We start from the raw sequence: 21,749 nt of genomic DNA, 5'->3' as shown, positions 1-21,749 counted from the left end.
TGAAGGGCTTTCCTGCACGATGGGCAAAACCGTTCCCCAGCGTGTAGCTCAGCAGCAGTGGAGCACATGGAGGCTGAGTGCAATCCAGATCTCATGCACATTTTTGCCCCCCAAAAGCACAGAGACAAACTAGTTTCGTTCCAGAAACAAATGCTCATTGCCTATTGATTCTGCATTACCCTACAATGTGTCCATTTGAAAACAGTTGTAGGTGGTCCTGGAAACTGGAGGTGCATCCACATTGTGGCATTGTGGGTTGGGGTGTCCCAAGATCACAATCGCTACACCCTCCTCCATTCACTTGGGGCAAGTGCAAGGGTGATATTAATCAAAGGGAGGGTTTCCAAATGCAGATCAAGTAACCACACCCACCTCCTTGTTTAGGGCTGAATCTAGACTCAATCTAGATTGAAAGCAGCATGTTGAAGATGAAGATGAATGACTCAATTTTTTAATAAAAAACCCCACTACATTTTTGTGTGTGCAGCAAAAGCGAAGTAATCTGCTTTGGGCACAGTTCTGCTGCAAGTGCCAACTGCCTCTGTTCCTACCTGCCATGGAAAAGCAATGGTTCTCCAAGAGGGTGATCAAGGCGGGGGCTTGAGGTCTGCTGCCTGACTCGATCACACCTTTACCGGTTCCCTTACAGATCCTGCGGTTCATCAATGACAAAGACCTGCAGGACTGGGAAGAAAAACTCCTGGGGAACTATATAGCAAGTCGAGGGCTGGCCAGCCTCTCCCTGCGCAATGAGCTGTTGAGCCAGGTGGCCAGTCAAGTGTGGAAGAACCCAGACCTGGAGCAAGGCCAACGAGGTTGTGTGTTGATGGCTGCCCTTCTGGGCTCTTTTGCCCCTTCTCCAGCTCTGGAGAAGCCCCTGTTGAAGTAAGAAAAAGGCTCTGCTCTCCACTTTTTAAAAACACCACTCATAAAATGGAGCCATTTACGGAAGGATTCTGCTTTTTTGGCATACAGGTTTGTGTCTGACCATGGTCTGGATGGATATAACGGCGTTTGCCAGCGTAAACTCCTGATGTCAATGAAGCAGATGGAAAGCGACCCAGAAGTGTCCCGTAGCTTTCCTCCCACCCAGCTGGAGTGGACTGCCAATCAGAGGAAAGGCAAGATGGTGTTGGATGTTTACACCTACAAAGGTAACAGCGAATACTTAGCATACTCACAAGGGCAGACCTTGGTAATATGCCGCCCTGTGCGAGAACATTGGAAGCCCTCACCCACAGCCGTCGTGGCACCAACTTAAGCCAGGCTCTGGGAAGGATGTGCAAGGCCCTCTACCTCTTTCCCAAAGCCCAGTAAGCGCTTGGCCAGCTTTAGGAGGGAGGCAGGAGGACTCTAGGACCCTTTCAGAGCCCTACACCTCCTTCCCGAAGCAGGGCAAGCGCTTACCAGGTTTTGAGAAGGCACCCTTCTTGGCTATGTGCCTGATGTGACCGCACCACTCACACTGCCCTAAATCTGCCTGTGATACCCATCAGAATTGTTGGGAACAAATAGCATTTCCGGACCGGGCCCTCCTTGATGTTGTAGTTTGCAGTTGTAAGGCTTTTATTTTAGTATTTTGTCTTTCGCTTTTTTCCTCCCTGGCTTAGAGGAGAGGCTTTCAGCCGAAGTGGAGTCCTGGTCAACAGGAGAGCAATATGCAGGCTGGATCCTGAGTTCAAGGTACACGCAGAAGCAAAAGGAGTAGGTTTTGATCTGACAGTTTCTGTTGTCAGAGCAATTGATCTTTGAGGTCAGCAAAGGCTCAGGCTGTTATCAGCGTGTTCTGCAGCAGCATGAGAAGGGTAAATAATTATGTAAGGACCAACCCCAGGCCGTGTTATTACTTCCTCATCCCAGGCTGTTGGAGTTTGTCTTTAGTCATAAAAATGAATGTTTGAGCTCCCACCTTCCCTTTTTTATTTTTTTAACTGGAAATCCATTTCATGCTTTGGAAAAGTTAGACTGTCTTTGGAGAGAAGAGTGGTATTCATGGGCCTCAGTTCAGCTCTTTTTCCTCAAAGAGCAGTGGCCTCCCCCCAACCTCATGTGCCCCCCAAGTGTTTTGGACTACAGTGGTACCTTGGGTTAAGAACTGAATTCATTTTGGAGGTCCGTTCTTAACCTGAAACTGTTCTTAACCTGAAGGACCACTTTAGCTAATGGGGCCTCCCGCTGCCGCTGTGCCGCCGGAGCACGGTTTCTGTTCTCATCCTGAAGCAAAGTTCTTAACCTGAGATACTATTTCTGGGTTAGCAGAGTCTATAACCTGAAGCGTCTGTAACCCGAGGTACCACTGTACAATTCTTGATCAGCCCCAGCCAGCATGGGCAAAACCAGAAGCCTTTTGTTTTTCCCTCTCTGCCTCACACCCAGGACCGTCTTAAGCATATCCGGCGCCATGGTGCAAAGATCCCTCTGCCCCCCCCCCTTTCCCAGAGTTGTCAAACCTTTCCCCAAGCCTCTGCAGGGATCGCTCTCCTCCCACTGAGGCTTGGGAGGCAAGCTGCATACCCACCAGCCATATGGTTGGCAGGGTGCAGCTGGTGGGCATGCAGGGAAAAGGGAGGCCGCCGGCAAAGCCGCACAGCTCCCCCACTTGCTGGGGTGCCCCTGAGAGTCTGGCGCCATGGCACAACGCGCCACTAAGCCCAATGGGAATAACGGCTCTGCTCTCGCCTTCTTTCTCACCCCTGTCTTCTGGCACCCTGCACTTCCTCTCTGTGTCGTAATGTCCCCTCCCTCTGCTGATTTCAGGGGCCTGGATACAGTACCTCGCGGCTGGTCTGTGTCCATGTTCACAGGCAAGGCGTGGCAGGATTTGCCTGGTTGTGACTTTGTGCTGGATCTCATTGGAGAAATAGAGGAAGGCAACTGGCCCTCTGAATCCTCCCCTGACTATCCTATAACCCCAGAGTGGGATGAGAGCTATTCCTATCAGAGCTCTTCAGATAGGTGAGTGACCTCCTTCCTTGCCACTTGTCCCCAGCTACAACTTCGATCGTATTCCCATAAACCTCTGCTTCTGTGACCTTACTGCCTTTCTCCCCTGGCAGGATGCCCTTGGACATCCCCCCTGCTCCAGGCATTCGGGCACCTTCCGTCCCCCCACCCCCCCTGCCTCCAGACTTGGACAACATCGCTCATTCAGGTGAGTCCCAATCTCAGGGCAGTGATGGTCCTAAATTCAAAGGCGGCTGGACAGCACCAAGGAGTGTGTGAACCTGAGTGTCTGGTTTCCAGGCTTTGAAGCAATGTGGGCTTTGTGTGTGTTCAGTGTGTGTGGGAGACTTAAAGAGAAAATGTTGAGGCTGTGGAATTAGCATAGGTAAAGGTAAAGGGACCCCTGACCATTAGGTCCAGTCGTGGCCGACTCTGGGGTTACGGTGCTCATCTCGCTTTATTGGCCAAGGGAGCCGGTGTGCAGCTTCCGGGTCATGTGGCCAGCATGACTATGCCGCTTCTGGTGAACCAGAGCAGCGCATGGAAATGCCGTTTACCTTCCCGCCGGAGTGGTACCTATTTATCTACTTGCACTTTAGCGTGCTTTCAAACTGCTAGGTGGGCAGGAGCAGGGACCGAGCAAAGGGAGCTCACCCCATCGCGGGGATTCGAACTGCTGACCTTCTGATCAGCAAGTCCTAGGCCCTGTGGTTTAACGCATAGCGCCACCTACATCCGTAGAATTAGCATGGGGAAGCACAAATGGTGCTAAGAGAGTAGGGAGGAGCTTGGCCTGATTTGTTTCCATCTCCCAACAGAGTCGAGCTACAGAGGTAGCTCCAGATCCGCTGGAGGGCTGGATCACTATGTGGACGGTCTCTTCATGCCTCTGCTGCATCATGGGGCCAGGAGTCAGACGCCAGTAAGTCTGCTCATTTCTCATCTGTTCAATTGTTTGCTGCTCCTTTTCTCGTGCACTGTCCTTCCAACAAGTCTGCCTTTCCGTTTCCCGTTTTGTTTGCTAGCATTTAGATCTGTAGTGACCATTCCTGTAATTCATAGTGAATTACGACCCTGTCCTAAGTTCAGTTGTCTGAACTCAAAGACCAAATCAGGCGGATAAGCTGTGTACTAAATGTTGGGCTGTCTCTTGCTTCTCTGCAGGATATGGAGAGTGAAGGAAATCTGACTGGACGCATGAAAGGAGGTGGGAAAATTGGACCCACTCACCATGGAGCCTTCTCAGGTGCGACCCAAGCAGGAAAGATCCAGCATTTGTACATGATGGGGAAGGGAGTTCAGGGTTTGGTCTTTTGGGGATGATGGCCACCAGCGGCTGTTCTTTTAGCAAGCATTAAGCTGTATGTGATCTAAGATGTGTGTGGAATTATGCTTATATACCTGGCACACACTTCATGCTGTTGGGTGTGAATAATGAGATTCTATACATGCACACTTTGGACATGTATAAGCCCTAGGAAATTCTGTCAGGCCTACAGAATCAGGCAGGGACCTGCTTCCACAACACGCAATGGTTGCCGTACCCAGAATGCCCAGCAGCACCCTCACTATATGGCCAACTACGCCAAGGTTATCTCAGTGCAAGTCCTAGGAGATATAATTTTTTAAGGATTTTGCCTTGAATGTCATTTCCCCCCAAATAATAAGCATTTCTATGAGTCCTCCATTTTCTCCATTCCATCATATTTCTACGTGTGGTGAAATAATTGCCTTCCTTAGAGCCAAATGGTAGTAGGCTCCTACTTTGTGGTGGTGGTTGCTGACTAAAGATGAGGGAGAAATTTGGTTCCGTTCCTGTTTTAATGTGAACCTGCTTAATTCACACTTCCTGAAACAATATGAAATGACTTCCTGAAACCAAAATCTGCACTTTTCTGACTTTTGTAATGTTGTTCTCCAAACGAAACAGTGTTCAGAAATGTGTTTATTAGGGGTAAGTGAGCATTGCGTAAAAATGCACATATAAGTTAAAGTAACATACAAAAATGCATCATTCTAGGGGATATTACATGCAAAGAGGCGCCTAGGAGGAGGAGAGGTGCACACTAAAATGCTGACTTTTCATGATGACTTTAAAAAACAACAACCTGCTATGAAAATGTGATTGAAAAAAATGAGAAACCAAAAGAAGGGTGTTGCATTTTGGGCAGGAATTTAAAATTCCTCTTTGCCGCTCCCTTCCAGCCTTCCCAGCCTTCTCTAGTTATTCAAGGGGTTTGTATGTCTCTTGTGGTGGTTTGTGTGCATTGCGTGCTGTTGTTGTCCTTGGTGATGTCTGGTTGCTTGTTCTGACTTGGGAAGATACTTAGCTGGGTACCACAAGGATGGAGCCAGCAGCCTCTAGGTTTGCTCCAAAGGTATGGAGTGTGTGTGAAGATTAGTAGTTAATGGAAACCGGGGTGGGGGTGGGGATTTGCCCGGTGCATGTGAGCAGGACCATCAGTAAGTCTGGCTGTTCGACTTGGTGATAACTTTCACACGAGACACAGCAACCCAGTCTTTCCTTCTTCCATTAGGCTATTCGGGAATGATGAGCATGCCGTCTTACCAACCTATGCCCGTCATGGGCGGAATGATGCCAGCCACCATGCCGATGATGCCAGCGCTTGGTGGAATGGGAACAATGCCAGGTAAGAATAATACAGAAAATGTGGCAAGGGTCAGAACAGGTTGAAATGCAGGAGATTTTGAGGTGGGGGTGGAGAAGGCTGTCATTTATCCTTTGCACAATAGATCCCTGTGTCTCTTTTCTTACTATCCAACTGGCTTGCTAAAACAGGCTGAGAAGAAAATGTGTAAGTTTAAAAACAAGTCTTCTTGCCTCAATGTGTTACAAATGACATAAAAGCATGTGGAATGTACTCTGCAACTTGGCACTTTACTTCTGTTTCAGTCAAGCTTTAACAACTATTTTACAAGCTTTTTCGGATTCACTGAATACAGTGGTACCTCAGGTTACATACGCTTCAGGTTACAGACTCCGCTAACCCGGAAATAGTGCTTCAGGTTAAGAACTTTGCTTCAGGATGAGAACAGAAATCGTGTTCCGGCGGCGCGGCAGCAGTGGGAGGCTCCATTAGCTAAAGTGGTGCTTCAGGTTAAGAACAGATTCAGGTTAAGAACGGACCTCCGGAACGAATTAAGTACTTAACCTGAGGTACCACTGTATAGTAAATATAGTATTGGAAAGAGGAGAGTTAGTATGGAATTGTGTTGAATTTTGCCGTCCTGTCCCCTGATAATATTATCCCCATCTGGGAGGAAGAGCCTCTGGTTGCTGTGCATTCAACAGGAAGTAACCACATACCATGTGGATCTCGGACGTTAGCTTGATGAGCCTTTATAGATGTCTCTTTCTCTCACTCAGCTATGGCTATGCCTCAGCCTCAACCCATTATGCCATCAGTGGATCCAAACCAGATAGCTGCACAGCAACAAGCCTTCATCAACCAGCAGGCCATGCTCATGGTAAGTGAAAGGGTTAAGAACAATGGGCGATGAGCAAGTGAGTACAAGGAGCTTTGGAAACATAACTATGCTGTTGCCTTTTGCCATGAATCATGTCTCACTTGCCAGTCGCCTGCTAAAATGTTTATTATGCACCACAAGTGTCCAGTTGTTAGGTTTTTAATTCTTCTTTCAAATGTTGTTTTTGTGTTCCTAACTGTTTTTAATTATTTTATGTATAAATTGCCTTGGGATGGCGGTTTAGAAGTCAGTTAATGAATTAACTGTAATAACAAACAAACATATAAGTGGTCTCAGTAGCTTCATCCCTTCTCTTTCCTCCAATATATATCTACTAGTCTCAAAATCCCCCGGGTTAAAAGCCTGAAACTGCCATGTTGATCAGGCCAAAGCTCCTGAAAAATTGGATTTCATGTTTCAGGCTCAGCAGATGACCCTTCAAGCCATGACAATCTCCCAGCAGCAGCAGCAGCAAAAGGAGCAACAGTGCCAGCAAAAAGACAGGTCTCCTGAGCTTTCAAGGCCAAGACAAACATCACCACAGAGGAGGTCACCTGGATTTTCAAGGCAAAGTCGAGCATCAGAACAGGAGCGATCGCCTGAATCTTCAAGGCCGAGGCGAGCGTCACCACGGGAACGGTCACCAGAATCTTCAAGGCCAAGGCGACTGTCTCCTCCTCCACATCTGCCAGCTCCAGCTGCTAAACCCAAGAGCCTCAAAAGCACCACCAAGCAAGATGCATCAGTGCCTGATCTACAAGATTCTCCATCTCCGCCACCAGCACCGGTACTGGGTGCCCAGCAAGTATTCCTCTGTAGAAATGCCCGCACGACTTCTGCATCATAGCGTGGTTTCTGCAAAACCACAAACCTTAAAGCATTGGTCTTCCAGATGTTGCTCATTTGCAACTCCCATCATCCCCAGCAAGCAAGGCTAGTTGCCTGGGATGATGGGAGTTGTATACAGCAACATCTGGGAGTTGTAGTTCAGCAACAAAGGTTCCCCACACCTGACTCTAAAGAGAGAAAGAGCTGAACTCTGGCCATGCTGCTTTATGATTTTATGCTCCCGTTGCTCGGTCCTTGCTCCTGCCAACCTAGCAGTTCGAAAGCACGTCAGTGTGCAAGTAGATAAATAGGTACCGCTCTGGCGGGAAGGTAAACGGCGTTTCCGTGCACTGCTCTGGTTCACCAGAAGTGGCTTAGTCATGCTGGCCACATGACCCGGAAGATGTACCTTGGCCAATAAAGCGAGATGAGCGCCGCAACCCCAGAGTCGGCCTCGACTGGACCTAATGGTCAGGGGTCCCTTTACCTTTACTATTAGCTTGTTAGAACTCAGAACTGATTCTCACAAACAGCAGATAACATTCTAAACCTGTGTCCAAGTGGGGGCTCACATGACTGAATGCTACTCAATACAAAAAGAGGTTCCCTCTATATAGAAAAGATGCAAATGTGAAAGCCAGAATTCTTTCCCTGACATCTAGTTTTGTTGGGGTTTTCCTTTAAAAAAAACCTTAATGGGGGAGCATTTAGTCATGTGAGCCCCCACCTGCAGCTTGCTTAAAGCCCAGGCACGGGTTTCTTTTAAACTAGCTTTGAGTTGGGCATGACTGAACTGCCACAAAATGTTATATATGGGGTGGGGAGATGGCTCCTCGTTTTTTCAGACATCCCTGACTAGGATCAGTCAGCGAGGCCTAACTGAGGAACATATTGGGTTATGTGTTCTAGATCCCCCTCCTCCACGGAAACCAGTCCTCAGACATCAGAGAGGACCCCATCTCTCGAGAGTCATTCCAGAAGAAAGTGGAGTTCTTCCAGAAAATGGGTGAGCCACATCATGCTGTTGCTCTGGGCTTCATCTGGGCGTCATTCCATTTTTACACATCAGTATATTTTTACACATCAGTATATTTTCATGCTCCACTCTAATACAAATTACTATAATTATTAACCGAAGGAGCGTCTCCACCCCCATCGTTCTACCCGGACACTGAGGTCCAGCACCGAGGGCCTTCTGGCAGTTCCCTCATTGCGAGAAGCCAAGTTACAGGGAACCAGGCAGAGGGCCTTCTCGGTAGTGGCGCCTTCCCTGTGGAACACCCTCCCACCAGATGTCAAAGAGAGCAACAACTACCAGGCTTTTAGAAGACATCTGAAGGCAGCCCTGTTTCGGGAAGCTTTTAATGTTTGATGTATTATAGTATTTTAATATTCTTTTGGAAGCCGCCCAGAGTGGCTGGGGAAACCCAGCCAGATGGGCGTTATTATTATTAACTGCTTTGTGGTACTAATTCATTCCTGAGGGAAGTGCCAGTGTTTTGTAAGAACCCAAGTGCATTCCTGGGGAATAAACAATCTTTTGAGTTCTGCCAAGGAAAAAAATAAGTATCTCTAGGTGAATGGGAGGCAAGGTGAGGAACCTCTATTGACAGGTCAGTCTTGTGCTTCCATGGTTCAGCTGTTTGGGTTGAGGATGAAAATGCAGCCTGCCCCCCCCCCCCAGTAAATCCTACTAGGAACATTTCTTCACCACCATCTTTAGCAGCCTTCCTCAACCTTGTGCCCTGTGGATATTGTCCCATCTGCCCCAGCCAGCATGGCCAAAAGTCAGGGATGATGGGAACTGTAGTCCAAAACACTTGCGAACACCAGGTTAAGGAAGGTTGATCTATATCCGTGTGTACTTTGCTAAACTCTCACCTAAGGTATGACACGTTTTATGTCCCTTCTGCTGTGCTTGTGGCACACTATCACTGCAAATAAATACAGTGGTACCTCGGGTTACAGACGCTTCAAGTTACAGACACTTCAGGTTACAGACTCCACTAACCCAGAAATAGTACCTCGGGTTAAGAACTTTGCTTCAGGATGAGCTCCGGCAGCAGCAGGAGGGCCCATTGGCTAAAGTGGTTCCTCAGGTTAAGAACAGTTTCAGGTTAAGAACGGACCTCCAGAATGAATTAAGTTCTTTTGCGGCTTCCGATTGGTGGCTGGAGCTTCCTGCAGCCAATCAGAAGCCGTGCTTTGGTTTCCGAACCTTTTGGAAGTCGAATGGACTTCCAGAATGGATTCCTTATCCGACTTCCAAGGTCTGACTGTAAAAAACATTGAAGGAGGATACACAGTCAGCTTAGGGAGAAGGGGTGTTGCTGGGGAACATCCTAAGGGCCAGGCAGAGAAGCCAGGAGGGGCTCATTGAGTCCCCAGGCCTGATGTAGGCTGGTCTGCTAGTATGGGGCTGATCTACAAATTCCTTCCAACCAACAGTGGCTTGTATTTAGTATTCTAACTGGACTGATGCTGCCAGATCAGATTTAAGAAATTGTTGGCGCTTGATTGCCCCTGCTTCTCCACACAGGGCAGCAGAAAAGTCATGTGAAGAAAGCACCTCCTTCTCCAAAGAGGTGGACACCTCCAAGTAAACCATCATCAGAAGACCAAGAGACTAGCCCACAACCAAATTCAGGTAAGTTCTGGTCATGAATATAGTCTTTGCACAGCCTAGCTTCAGTAATGGAGTTCTAGCTTCAGTAATGGAGACGGAATGCAACTAAATAAGGAAGTAGCAAAATACTTACGCATGAGATTGGGAAGGCGCTAAGTAGAAAGATCTGGCCGGGGTAGAGAAGTGTGTAAGGTAGAAACAAGGCGAAATCATTTTGCTTATTTAGAAAACAAGCACGCACACCTTTTCTCTTAATCCTTTGCTGCAGGTTCGCCACACTCTACACAGACAGAAAATGACCAACATTCTCAGCCAACCCAGGAAATACGGCGCATCATCAAAACTCACAAGGCTCAGCCTGTCCCACCTCCAAAACCCATCATCCCACTTAGGTGAGGAATGGACCTGAGCCTGGTCACGGAATTAGAACTCCTTTTAGATATTTGTGCCTGCAGAAGCTTCCATGGTTGCCCCCGTGCCAGTCAGAGAACATCTAAAGGTTTGGTGGGTTGCCACAATGTTGGGCTTGTCCACATGTCACATTAAAGCCATAGCTAATGCCAACCGTTAACATTACCCTTCGTTTATGAAGCTTGGTTAAAGAGGAAGACTACGCTCGGATTAACGTTGGTTTGTTATGCCGCAGCTGAGTTTATCTGAGTTAATCTCAGTGCCACCCAGTGGCGTGCGACGAAATTTTTCGTAGGAGAACAGTTAGGGCATGGGTAGGCAAACTAAGACCAGGGGCCAGATCCAGCCCAATCGCCTTCTAAATCCAGCCCGCGGATGGTCCGGGAATCAGTGTGTTTTTACATGAGTAGAATGTGTCCTTTTATTTAAAATGCGCCTCTGGGTTATTTGTGGGGCCTGCCTGGTGTTTTTACACGAGTAGAATGTGTGCTTTTATTTAAAATGCGCCTCTGGGTTATTTGTGGGGCCTGCCTGGTGTTTTTACACGAGTAGAATGTGTGCTTTTATTTAAAATGCGCCTCTGGGTAATTTGTGGGGCATAGGAATTCGTTCATTATTTTTTTCCCCAAAATCTAGTCCAGCCCCTCACAAGGTCTGAGGGACAGTGGACCAGCCCCCTGCTGAAAAAGTTTGCTGACCCCTGAGTTAGGGCCAGAGGAGCCAGCTTGCAAGGGCGATGGGGGCGGGAATGTTGTGTGTGTGAGCATCATGCCCCCCTCCCTGTCATCGCATTGCACCTCCCTCCCTAAGCCAGGCAGAAGCTTCCCAGGCTTTGGAAGGAGGCACCAGGGCATGAATACCATAATTTACCATGAACATTTAGGAGACTAGCCTAATCCCTCAAGTACACTGACCACACACCATTGGTGCACCTTCTCCGTGACTCCAACTTGTTATCAGAGGCCTTTGTGGCACCCTTTCCCTGGCAATGCCTCACTGTGCCAGTGGCATCACTAGCCTGCTTGCTATTATTGGCTGGTTAGACAGACACAGTGGGCCCAGCCAGGCCAATGCGGTTAGCTGCTTCGCAAACCGTGAACTTCCCAAGGGGCTGGATGTTGCCTGTGCACGAACCATCTTGTCATAGCAACCCAACATGGGCAGAACTCTCTAGCTGTTCTTTGGCCAACATGGGAGGAACGGCAGAGTTGTCCAATTGCATTTGTAAGAGACTGTCTGAAGAAGGGTCTCTGAGGACAGGCGTTTTGTTGACTTTTACTGTTGGCCCATGCAGCTAACTCCACCAGAGCTGGCTTTAAGTTTTCCCTCTCCTATTTGACTTACAGAAACGTCTCTAAACCTTTCGTGAAGAAGAATGACCCAAAGGAGGAAGCTCTGGCAAAGCTGGGGATTGTGGGACACTCTCAGGTGAGTAATAGCTTGTAACTTCCAGATGGTTTCTGTTGCGACACACATAGAAAAACCAATGTGGTCAGCGGCCAAAGTCCTGTTGGGATTCTCCAATTAGCTGTCAGGGTGGCAATAAAAATGAGAGAAATCCATATAAGCCACTACATGTTCCTTAGAGAGAAAAATTGGGATACAAATAGGACAAATAACAAACAAAATATATATATATACCAAGTGTGACTGGATATCAGAAGGCTCCAGACTTTTATCGATACAGACTTGCTGTACTACCATCACCCCTCTGTCTGCACCTCTGCTTTTGGAGCAGCCCCATGAGAGGCATCTGGTTGAAGCTTATTTGGGTTTTAGAAAGATGCTTGAGATTGAAATGAGGAAAGTATCCCAATTTTCGTTAAGAACCATTCACCACTAACTCTGATCCCGATGTCCTTGGAAGGCAAACTTTTGTTGATTTACAATGCAATAAGCTCGCTTTGGGGGTAACTTCCCTGCCACACCCAAGTCACCTGGAGTCTTGTTACTGATATGGTTACTTTAACCCTCCAGTCCAGGCCTGCTGGAGTGGGTTATCCAGAGAAGTAGCGACACGGATGCCTCTTGTCTCCTGCAGTTTACGAGATTACTGCCAGAAAGCTTTCCTAAGTGGGTTAAATTAAGCAGTTTGTTTGCTCTTCAGCCTTCCATGTTGCTACTCTAGGACTGCAGGTGTGACCTGTGGCCATGCTTAAAACACTTCTCCTCCACTTTGCTTTTTCTTTACGCAAACAGCTGTCCTCTGCATCACCAGAGGGGAGCCCCCAAGCTTCTCCTCCTCCACTGCCACCACCTGGCAAGCTGTCCAGCTCCATCAAAGAAAAGCAGCTGCCCCTCATGAACCTATTTGCTCGGCCGCCACCAACCTCCCCTCCTAACCCGGAGGTTCCTCCTCCCCCCCTGCAACCTCCACCAGCCCTTCCTTCGGACTACACTTCAGAAGAAACTGCCATGAGAGGTATGTGGAGGAGCTTAGACTCTGCAGCCTTGACTTTGTGATTAGTGAGTTGATCTTCTCATCCCCTGTGCCTGCTGATTATCTGTGGCTCATCTTTAGGGTGCAGAGCTATGTGCTCACTATCCATTCAAAGCACATTTCCTGTCCTCAAAGAATCCCGGGCACTGTGATTTATTATTAAGGGTTGCTGGAAATCGTAACTCCGTGAAGGTTAAACTGCAGTTCCCAAGAATTCTCTGGTGGAAGGGATGTGATTTGAATGTGTTTTAAATGTATGTACAGTGGTACCTCGGGTTACAAACACTTTGGGTTACAGACTCTGCTAACCCGGAAGTAGTACCTCAGGTTAAGAACTTTACCTCAGGATGAGAACAGAAATCATGCGGCGGCAGCGGGAGGCCCCATTAGCTAAAGTGGTACCTCAGGTTAAGAACGGTTTCAGGTTAAGAACGGACCTCCAGAACAAGTTAAGTTCGTAACCAGAGGTACCACTGTAGTGTGTATGCACCTTGGGGCAGCCTTCCCTGTGTCTGATGGGAGTTGTAGTCAAAGCATCTTCAGGGCCACAGGTTGAGGAAGACTGGTATGGGCCACAATTCAAAGTGCTGGTCATTATCGATAAGAGGCCTGTTAGAAATAATGTCTTCTTCCACATGGCTCTGCCAAAGCCCTTCTTTTCATCGGAAAGACCGCCATTTTTATTATTGTGTGTATCATTATTCTTTATGAAAATAATATAAAAATTATTATCCGAGGCCATTGTTTGAGTCTCTTGACACCTGAAGTTAGGCAGGTGAAGACCAAGGAGAGTTTTCTCAGTGCCCAACATATGAATCGTTTTCCCCTGAGAAGCTGACATGACCTCTACCTTGATATCTATTTGACATCAGGCAGTGGTTCCAGCTTGGACTTTTAGCTGGTCTTAAATGTCTTCTTCGGGGTATTGCTGACTTTGCTTACTCTGTGGCTTTAGCTTCTGTGTATTGTTCTTTTATTCAGTTTCTTGTGTTTGTTTTTATTATTTTAAATCGTACACAGCCTGGGGAGCCTTGTAATGTAGGGCAGTTTAGAAATTCACCCAACCAGCAAAAACACTTCCCTTTTAGTAAGTTGTTGTTTTAGAAAGGTTTTTACCTACCTTATGGATACGGTAGGCTATAAATCTGAAAATTCAACAGATCTACAACAATCTTTACTGAAACCCCTAAAAGGGAAGTTAGATGAATGATGCTTTCTTATTTTGGGGAAAACATGACGGTAGATAGTGAAGATCTTGGCAGTACCACAATATATTGATTTGTAAGCCCCTTTGAGGGCCGCTTTGGTGGAAAAGTGACATATAAATGGTGAAGCAACCATAATAATAATAAAATCCCTTCTTCTGACATCCCCTTTGTTAGACTCAGCTCTGACAGTGGTGGAAGATGGCGGGATCAGAACCCAGCTCTTAGGACACTCTGCTAGTGTTACTTTCTCCTATGCCAACCCTACTTGGAAGCTCTTCCTGCGCAAAGAGGTATGTCAAGGTCCATTGCATCCCAGCGCTGTTTTCTGGAAGTGGGAGAACTGGCTAATCCGACCTTGCCGTGTACACCTGCGATGGGAGCATCTCGCAAGAGCTGGGAATCCTGGTGATGTGACCTGTCACGGACACTGCTCTGCTTTGTCCTGCTTTTCAAATTGAGCTGGAACCATCTCAGTGTGTTCCCTCATTCTAGGAAGTGAAACAAAACAAGTGTTGTGGTAAAGACATGCGATGGCATGGCCTCATGGTCTCTCCCATCGTGATAAATTCAGCAGGTTTGGAGTAGGAATAATCCTGGGAATGGTAAAGGAGGAAAATAAATTCTGAATAGGTGTGATGACCACAAGGCCCGGGGCAGATATAAATCCACACACTGTAATAGGGATCGATTTGGACTCTTTATGTCTTGTTTGCATGCCTTGCCCTGAGGAGGACAGGAGATGAAGAGCAAGAATGGGACTCCTCGCTCTCCTTATGCCAAGTTTGTTGGGTGGGCGAGTTGTGTAAAGAATCAGCTGTTCTTCTTTGAACTTCAGTCAAAACTGTGTCCTTAAAAAATTAACTCACACCAGTGCACTGGATCACTGGTTGGCTTGGATGGAGAGAGAAATGGTTACATGTTTTGAAGACAGCTTTGTGTTTGTTTCCCAACAGGTTTTTTACCCCAAGGAAAACTTCAGTCATCCTTATTGCTTAAATTTGTTATGTGACCAGGTGAGCAGCATCGGGGGCGGGGTGTGTGTGTGAACTCACTTTCCTTCTTCTTGGTCCATTAACATCTGCACATTTCTTTCTTTCCCCTTTTTCCTCTCCCTGGGTTTTTGTGCCTTCTTAAATCCATGCACCTGCTTTCTGCTTTGAGCTTTGAGCTTCAAAGCTCTTGGACTGACGTTTCCAGTAAGACGTATGTGAGTCTAATCAAAGTCAATCTCCTTTGCTCCCTCTCAGATCATGACAGACACTTATTCGGAGTCATGCATTCGGATCTCCAAAGAGGAGAAGCGTAAGATGAAAGACCTGTTGGGTAAGCAGCCCCCTCTCCAACCACTCGACCCTAACCCATGCCCCATATGTCTTGGGGACATACAGCTTCTTCCTGGAATTAAAAAGTCTCCTTGGATGCATCTGCCACAGGCTGTGCATTAGGGATGTGTGGACTGTCATGTGCATATCCTGTCTTATAGCACACTTTGTGCTGTCTCGGTAGTTTATTAACTTATCAAACAACCACCTAAGAATCCTCTTCGTTCCACAAGTGTGATTCAACAGATGTTAGAGTTGCCTCTACATTCTTGCAGATATAGTATTATTACCTGTCCTTCACCCTAAAATCCCAGGGTGAGTTACAACCATTTAATGCAACATTTAAACAGTAAAAAAAAAAAAGTTTTTACTGATTTTTCACGGATAACAGAGGTACATATAACGTCTTTGTCTTCAGTTACATTAGGTGAGACATTGCTATCATAGGCATTGTGAGGTTTGGTGGTGGGAGGTGGGGAGAGGCAAGAGAAAAAGTGGGGTGGTGATTTTGCTATCAGAATATCAGATTCTTGCTTCTAGAATTTTGCTTTCCTTGCTTGAAACATTTGGGGTTTGGTGCTGCATAACTAAGGGGGCTGACTAAAGATACGAATGAGCCAATTTCTCCAGCAGAGTTAGCACAGCTTAACTCTGTTAAGACTACTAATGACAAATTTGAACCATTTCCTGTCCCTGCTGATCAAACCTTTTCCTTTCTGCATCCTTGCCAGTGGAGTTCCAGGTGGGCATGGATGCCAGCTCCATTCTAGATGGTGGGATAAAGAAGAGGATTGTGGTAGCTGCTCGTGATAACTGGGCCAACTATTTCTCTCGCCTTTTCCCAGTTAAGGTAAGTCAGGCTAGCTGTTGCTTGAGGGACCTGGGACCTTATCTCCTGTAAGGGGGTGGGGAGAGAGACTCTCTTGGGTTTTGCTTGCTAGTTGGGTGGGTGATTCGTTTATGTCCCTCACCCTTTTATTAGCTACTACTCAACATTGGTGCTGACTCTGCCTAGGTCACTACTTGGAATGTTTTAAACAGTTAAAATAATAATAATAATAATTTTAAAAAATAACAACTTTTATTTATACCCCACCCTCCCCAGCCTCAGGGCAGCTAACATCAGATATATAGCATTAGTATAAAATCAAACAATAATTAAATTACCTCCTAAAAACAGGTCAAAATCAAATTAAAGTCTAATTAGATGGCTTTCCGCAGGGTTAGGGTTGGGAACAGTAAGTGCTCATCGCCCCAACTGTGAAGCCACAAGCTTCAAGTTAAAGCTCATCCCATCCGTTACCTGATTGTATGGTGTCTTAGGCAAACCATGATTCCCTCAGCGTCCTATCTTCAAGCAGTTGGGGGCAAGGGTTGGAGATGGAGTAAGAAAATAGTACCTCACAGGGCTAATGTAATAAGGAAATAATTTATGTGACTATCTCAGAATGTTTGAAATGCTCTGCATATATACAAGTGGTACTATTCAAGCAGGCCTAACACATCCTCAAAGCGAAACCAAATGCATTCAGAATAATCCAATGTGTGCGTGTGAAACTTGTTGTACCTGAACAACTTAATGCAGCAGTTGGGATGTTGCATATTTGAAAGCTGGCCAATGTGTGTATTGAGAGGGGGAGACTCCCTGCACTTAGGAAATGACCACATTGGCAAGGAGATACTGTCTTGTTGCCCTTTCCCTGGTGAATAAGTTCTCCAGCCCAGTTTAATCAACAGCTAGTTGAGTGACAATAACTTTTCTGGTCAGCATTTCACGCTGCTCTGCTTCCTTATTGAGGAACATAGAAAACTGCCTTAATGGTTGCTCAAACTATATCTATCTGCCTGGCCCAGTGTACTGATTAGTACGGAGAAGGGCCTTTTCCAGCACCCACTTACAGTATCCTTTTCTTACACGTGAGCTCCTGTGGGTTGAACATGAGGCCATCTGTTTACTCCACCACTGGAATCACCAAGGCCGGCAGCTGTTAGGTGTGGAGCGTTAAGCATGATAAGTTGTCTGGGCCATCCCTCCACCCACCCCAGCATGCCAATGCTATTCACACAAAGTGACGTGACCTGGTTTAAATGAGACATAGGACACCTGGAACACACCACACAGTTATATTTTCCTTATACACCTCCCCTTATGTTTAAATGGGGCTTCCCCCCTTCGCAGCGCTCTGTTTCGTTATACTTAAGCATAATGGCTTCTCTCTCTATTCCTCCATCTCGTTTGGTCTGGCCCCCAATGGACACATCTCAGAGTTGGTTGCCCTGCAGGATTTTCTGACGCTTCTTGCTACCTCTGCACTAAAGGTGCCCTTCAGGCCACCGCAAGACATTCTGTCAGTCCTTTCCTCCTCCTCTTTATTCAAGGGAGAAAACGGGAGTGATGTTCAGATTCTGGGCGTTTCTCACCGGGGGCTCAGGCTGCTGAAGAGAGCAAAAGCAGCCAGCTTCAATGCTGAGCAGCTGAAAACCCTTTGCAGCTACAGGTAAGAGGCAATAAAACCCAGCTTTAAGGAGATGGTGGTGGGTTCTGGGTTCATGAGGCTGCTGAGAAGCTGCAAGAAGTTGACCCAAACCTGATCACTTTGTGGACGAATGCATAATCTAGAATAATTGAAAATATGAAACATGACTTGGTTCAGTTGCTTGATTCATCTGGAGCTATTAACTCTGCAAACACCGATCATGGCACACTGTGGTCTGTATTGGATGAATGGGTTTGTGTGGGAGTCATGGAGGGATGATCTAAGCAAGGGAATGGGACAGGATGGCCTTTCCCTCTTCTTTTCCTTTGCATCTTCTCTCCTTGCCCATGTCTTGGCACCTTTTCTGCTTGCTATTATATGTGCACCAACCTCAGATTTCTTTCGAGCGGCATCAAGGCAAGGAAGGTCCCTGGGGCCTTAGTGAGGTGCAGCCGCTGAACTTAGCCAGCTATATTCTCTGGGTTTTTTCAGTTATTCAGATGTGCTGTCCTTAGAGCTGATGGACCGCAATACCCTTCAGTTCTCTCTGAAGGATGAGCAGCTCATCCTTCACTCTCGAAAGTCTCGGCAGATTAAGACCATGGTGGAGCTCTTCCTGCTTGAACTGAAAAAGGTGAGAGAAAGCGCCTTTGAAACACCTTTACTCTTTGCTTAAGAAAAGTACAGGACTCACTGCCACCACCTCCAGAATAAGCACACCTCCTTAATTGTGCTATTCCTTCCTCTCTCCGCTCCTCCCCACCAAAAGGACTCCAACTACGTCATAGCTTTGCGCAGCTATGTAACAGATGACAAGAGCCTCCTGAGCTTCAAGAAAGGCGACTTCATCCAACTGCTGCGCATGGAGGGACTGGAGCCAGGTGAGAGGGTCTTGCCGTGAAAGACCACGTTATTGTTCAAAGGTTCCTTCCACATTTCCAGGTCCTTAGCAACCTGCATGCCTGCTACAGACATAGTACTTGGCAGTGGCGTAGCGTGGGGGGTGCAGGCGGGCCAGCCGCACCGGGCGCAACATCGGGGGGGGGAACTCGCACTCGCAGCTCTCTGCCCCTACCTGGCTCACTCACTCTCTCTCACTGCAGTGCTGGCTGTGCGAATCTGATCCGAGCCGCCGGGTTGTTGCCCACTGTGGAGGGGGTGGGTGCCAGGCGTGCGGTGCGGAGAGAGAGCGAGGGACTATCTGGGGGAGGGACAGTGCAGCGGCTGCCCAGCGCAGCACTGAGCGCGGGAGAGAACCACACCAGACCAGACCAGGCAGCGGCAAGAAGAAGCTGGCAGCGGCGGCAGGTTAGGGGTTAGGGGGCGCAAATTACTTGCCTTGCCCCGGGTTAGGGGGCGCAAATTACTTGCCTTGCCCGGGGTTAGGGGGCGCAAATTACTTGCCTTGCCCCGGGTGCTGACAACCCACGCTACGCCACTGGTACTTGGTCAGTTAAAACACCCCAATACAAATGATTTGAGCAGGGAGTGCACTGCACTTAACCAGCTGCTCAATCTTGCTCTTAAGGATCAAGCTCCAAGGAATCCTGGCCTTCCCATTTGCAGCTAGAGTGAGCTGTGCACAGCATGGATTGGCTAATCCCTGTGATATCATCTCCATTCTGCTTCAAAGAAGTTTTTCATGAAATTATCGTAGGTTTGTTTGTTTTCAAAAGGAGGTTAGAAGCCAGCATTCACTTGAATGACTCTGCAGTGCTGTGCTTTAAAAAACCTAAAACTTCCCCAAAAAAGGGCAGACATTCCCCTAATTTTCCCCCCCCCTGAAAGCGCCAGACAGTGGGGGTGGGGGAAACAAGACAACTGATTGAATCCAGAGTATTGATTGTAAAAAACAGAAGAAAGGAAAAGGAAGCCAGAATTGTCCTGCTGATACAAAATTCAATTACTGGGTGCTTTTATTTTATTTTTGTTCATCTGTGTGCATCCATTCATAACAATATATTAAACATATGTGTGAAGTGCAGGGGTTCATAAGAAAATAAAGGCTCGGAAGCAACTTAGCTAGAAGCTGGGTATAGAAAGGGAAGCTTCATAAGCAGCCCCGTCCCCAAATGTCCAGATGTGAATTTCAGCCTCTTTTCCCCACAGGCTGGCAGTTTGGCTCCGTCGGAGGTCGCTCTGGCCTTTTCCCTTCCAGCATGGTGCAGCCGGTGGCAGCTCCCACTTACCACAGTAACCATCCAAACCGTACAAACCGCCAGGAAGCCGTCAGGAAGAGCCTAAGGAGAGAAACACAGCTGGAGAGAAACATTAGCAAGGAGGTGAGGCAGGCTGTGAGGAGGAGGTGGAGGCGTTGTCGACAAATGATTCTACATTTTCTCTCATGGGTGGGGGAAAATACTCTGACAGGGAGTAGGGCCTGTGGATTTGAGAGGTCTGTGAGGAAATACAGAGCTCCAAAAGAGTTCTGCAGTGGGAGAGAAAGGGCATATTTTTTTTTTGCTATTGGAAGCATATGTAGACTGCTGTTAATTATAATTATTTGCTTATAAAAATATTTATTTATGATTTGCTTAGTTATAAAATAATTACTTATGTACTGCTATTCATTTTTTTAAAAATCAGAGCAGTTTTTCCAACAGTTATACATAAAACCTGAAGTGACGTTTATATGAAGGTTTTCTCTTCCTGCCCCAACAGAACTTGACCTCCAGCCTGGAGTCAGAAGTCAATAGTACAACAGCCAGCACTCCTCCTTGCAACTATACTATGACGGAGTTTGCCGCAACACACTTCCAGGAAGCCCAGTCCGCGTGAGTAATATGCACCAGAGGTCCTTAATTATTGTGGGTGCTTCTAGATTGGTATTTGTTATGGGATGGTTGCTCCTCATTTATGCAGCTTTTTCACACATGGTTGGCATCAAAACACTAGCCAGTACTCCCAATCCCATTTAATATTTATTTATTTTTTTAAAAAAGATGGGATTAAAATATTTTAAACGAATAACACTCTGCTGACCTCCCCTCTCTCTATTTCCTTTATATAAGAGGTAGGGAACCTTCTTTCCCACGAAGGACCTTTGACCAATGGGAAAATTCAACTGGAGGTCACAGCCAATAGCAGGCGAAGCTAAAGGCAATGGTGGGTGGGCTCCCAGCTGAAAGTGGGTGGGAAGAGGGCCAAAATTGAGCAGAATTTGCAGCAAGACTGCAAGATGCTGTAGCTTTGCTCTTTCTTTCAAACTGCCACTCCATCTATGAGTGCTGCCTGACATTAGGCTGTAGACCACAGGCTCTTTACCCCTCCAGCTTTATGCCATATTTTTGTCCCACTTCCACATAGGAAGTTGTATGCAAAAGAGTTCCCAAGGAGGGCATGTCCTTTGGCAAGGTCTTTGCCCCCACCCACCCCAAATTTCTTTGGGCGCAGATATTCTTCTTCTCCCTTCCTGCCAACCTTCTCTGTACCCACTTATTTTAGGTTACTAATATTTCAGAATATGTAGGCATGTGGAATGGTTTGAGTTTGCAGTATAGTAAGCACATAACTGCAAACTCAAACCATTCCATATGTATAGTAAGCACATAACTGGGACACGGGTGGCGCTGTGGGTTAAACCACAGAGCCTAGGACTTGCCGATCAGAAGGTTGGCAGTTCGAATCCCCGCAACGGGGTGAGCTCCCGTTGCTTGGTCCCTGCTCCTGCCAACCTACCAGTTTGAAAGCACGTCAAAGTGCAAGTAGATAAATAGGTACCGCTCCGGCGGGAAAGTAAACGGCGTTTCCGTGCGCTTGCTCTGGTTAGTCAGAAACAGCTTAGTCATGCTGGCCACATGACCCGGAAGCTATCTGAAGAAAAGCGCCAGCTCCCTCGGCCTGTAAAGCGAGATGAGCGCCGCAACCCCAGAGTCATCTGCGACTGGACCTAATGGTCAGGGGTCCCTTTACCTTTAAGCACATAACTTACGCAGGGGTTACACTCCAGGGATTGTTCCTAAAGCCAAAATCATAGAATTGTAGAGATTTTTTGCCCACAACCCT

The 21,749-nt window shown here is 47.1% G+C and overlaps 1 protein-coding gene across 5 annotated transcripts in view; it reads left to right on the top strand.

The window, feature by feature from the left end:
- Positions 1-21,749, top strand: part of LOC308582175 (unconventional myosin-XVB-like) — a 66,958-nt gene that overhangs the window by 25,533 nt on the left and 19,676 nt on the right. For all 5 annotated transcript variants that reach the window (XM_081185062.1, XM_081185063.1, XM_081185064.1 and 2 more), the window contains 24 exons: positions 650-885; positions 976-1,154; positions 1,611-1,683; positions 2,758-2,955; positions 3,057-3,151; positions 3,762-3,865; positions 4,108-4,189; positions 5,481-5,594; positions 6,332-6,432; positions 6,854-7,219; positions 8,170-8,266; positions 9,800-9,907; positions 10,155-10,278; positions 11,644-11,725; positions 12,497-12,719; positions 14,120-14,235; positions 14,899-14,958; positions 15,193-15,268; positions 15,999-16,117; positions 17,647-17,765; positions 18,237-18,378; positions 18,514-18,625; positions 19,854-20,026; positions 20,406-20,518. In XM_081185062.1, the coding sequence (XP_081041188.1) occupies positions 650-885; positions 976-1,154; positions 1,611-1,683; positions 2,758-2,955; positions 3,057-3,151; positions 3,762-3,865; positions 4,108-4,189; positions 5,481-5,594; positions 6,332-6,432; positions 6,854-7,219; positions 8,170-8,266; positions 9,800-9,907; positions 10,155-10,278; positions 11,644-11,725; positions 12,497-12,719; positions 14,120-14,235; positions 14,899-14,958; positions 15,193-15,268; positions 15,999-16,117; positions 17,647-17,765; positions 18,237-18,378; positions 18,514-18,625; positions 19,854-20,026; positions 20,406-20,518 (3,212 nt within the window). The remainder of the gene's footprint in view (positions 1-649; positions 886-975; positions 1,155-1,610; positions 1,684-2,757; positions 2,956-3,056; positions 3,152-3,761; positions 3,866-4,107; positions 4,190-5,480; positions 5,595-6,331; positions 6,433-6,853; positions 7,220-8,169; positions 8,267-9,799; positions 9,908-10,154; positions 10,279-11,643; positions 11,726-12,496; positions 12,720-14,119; positions 14,236-14,898; positions 14,959-15,192; positions 15,269-15,998; positions 16,118-17,646; positions 17,766-18,236; positions 18,379-18,513; positions 18,626-19,853; positions 20,027-20,405; positions 20,519-21,749) is intronic.

Source organism: Podarcis bocagei, assembly GCF_964188305.1.
Source record: "Podarcis bocagei genome assembly, chromosome: 2".
In the NCBI taxonomy this organism is placed as follows: Eukaryota; Metazoa; Chordata; class Lepidosauria; order Squamata; family Lacertidae; genus Podarcis; species Podarcis bocagei.
The sequence above is the reverse complement of the archived record's forward strand: the minus strand, read 5'-3'. Positions and strand labels throughout refer to the sequence as shown.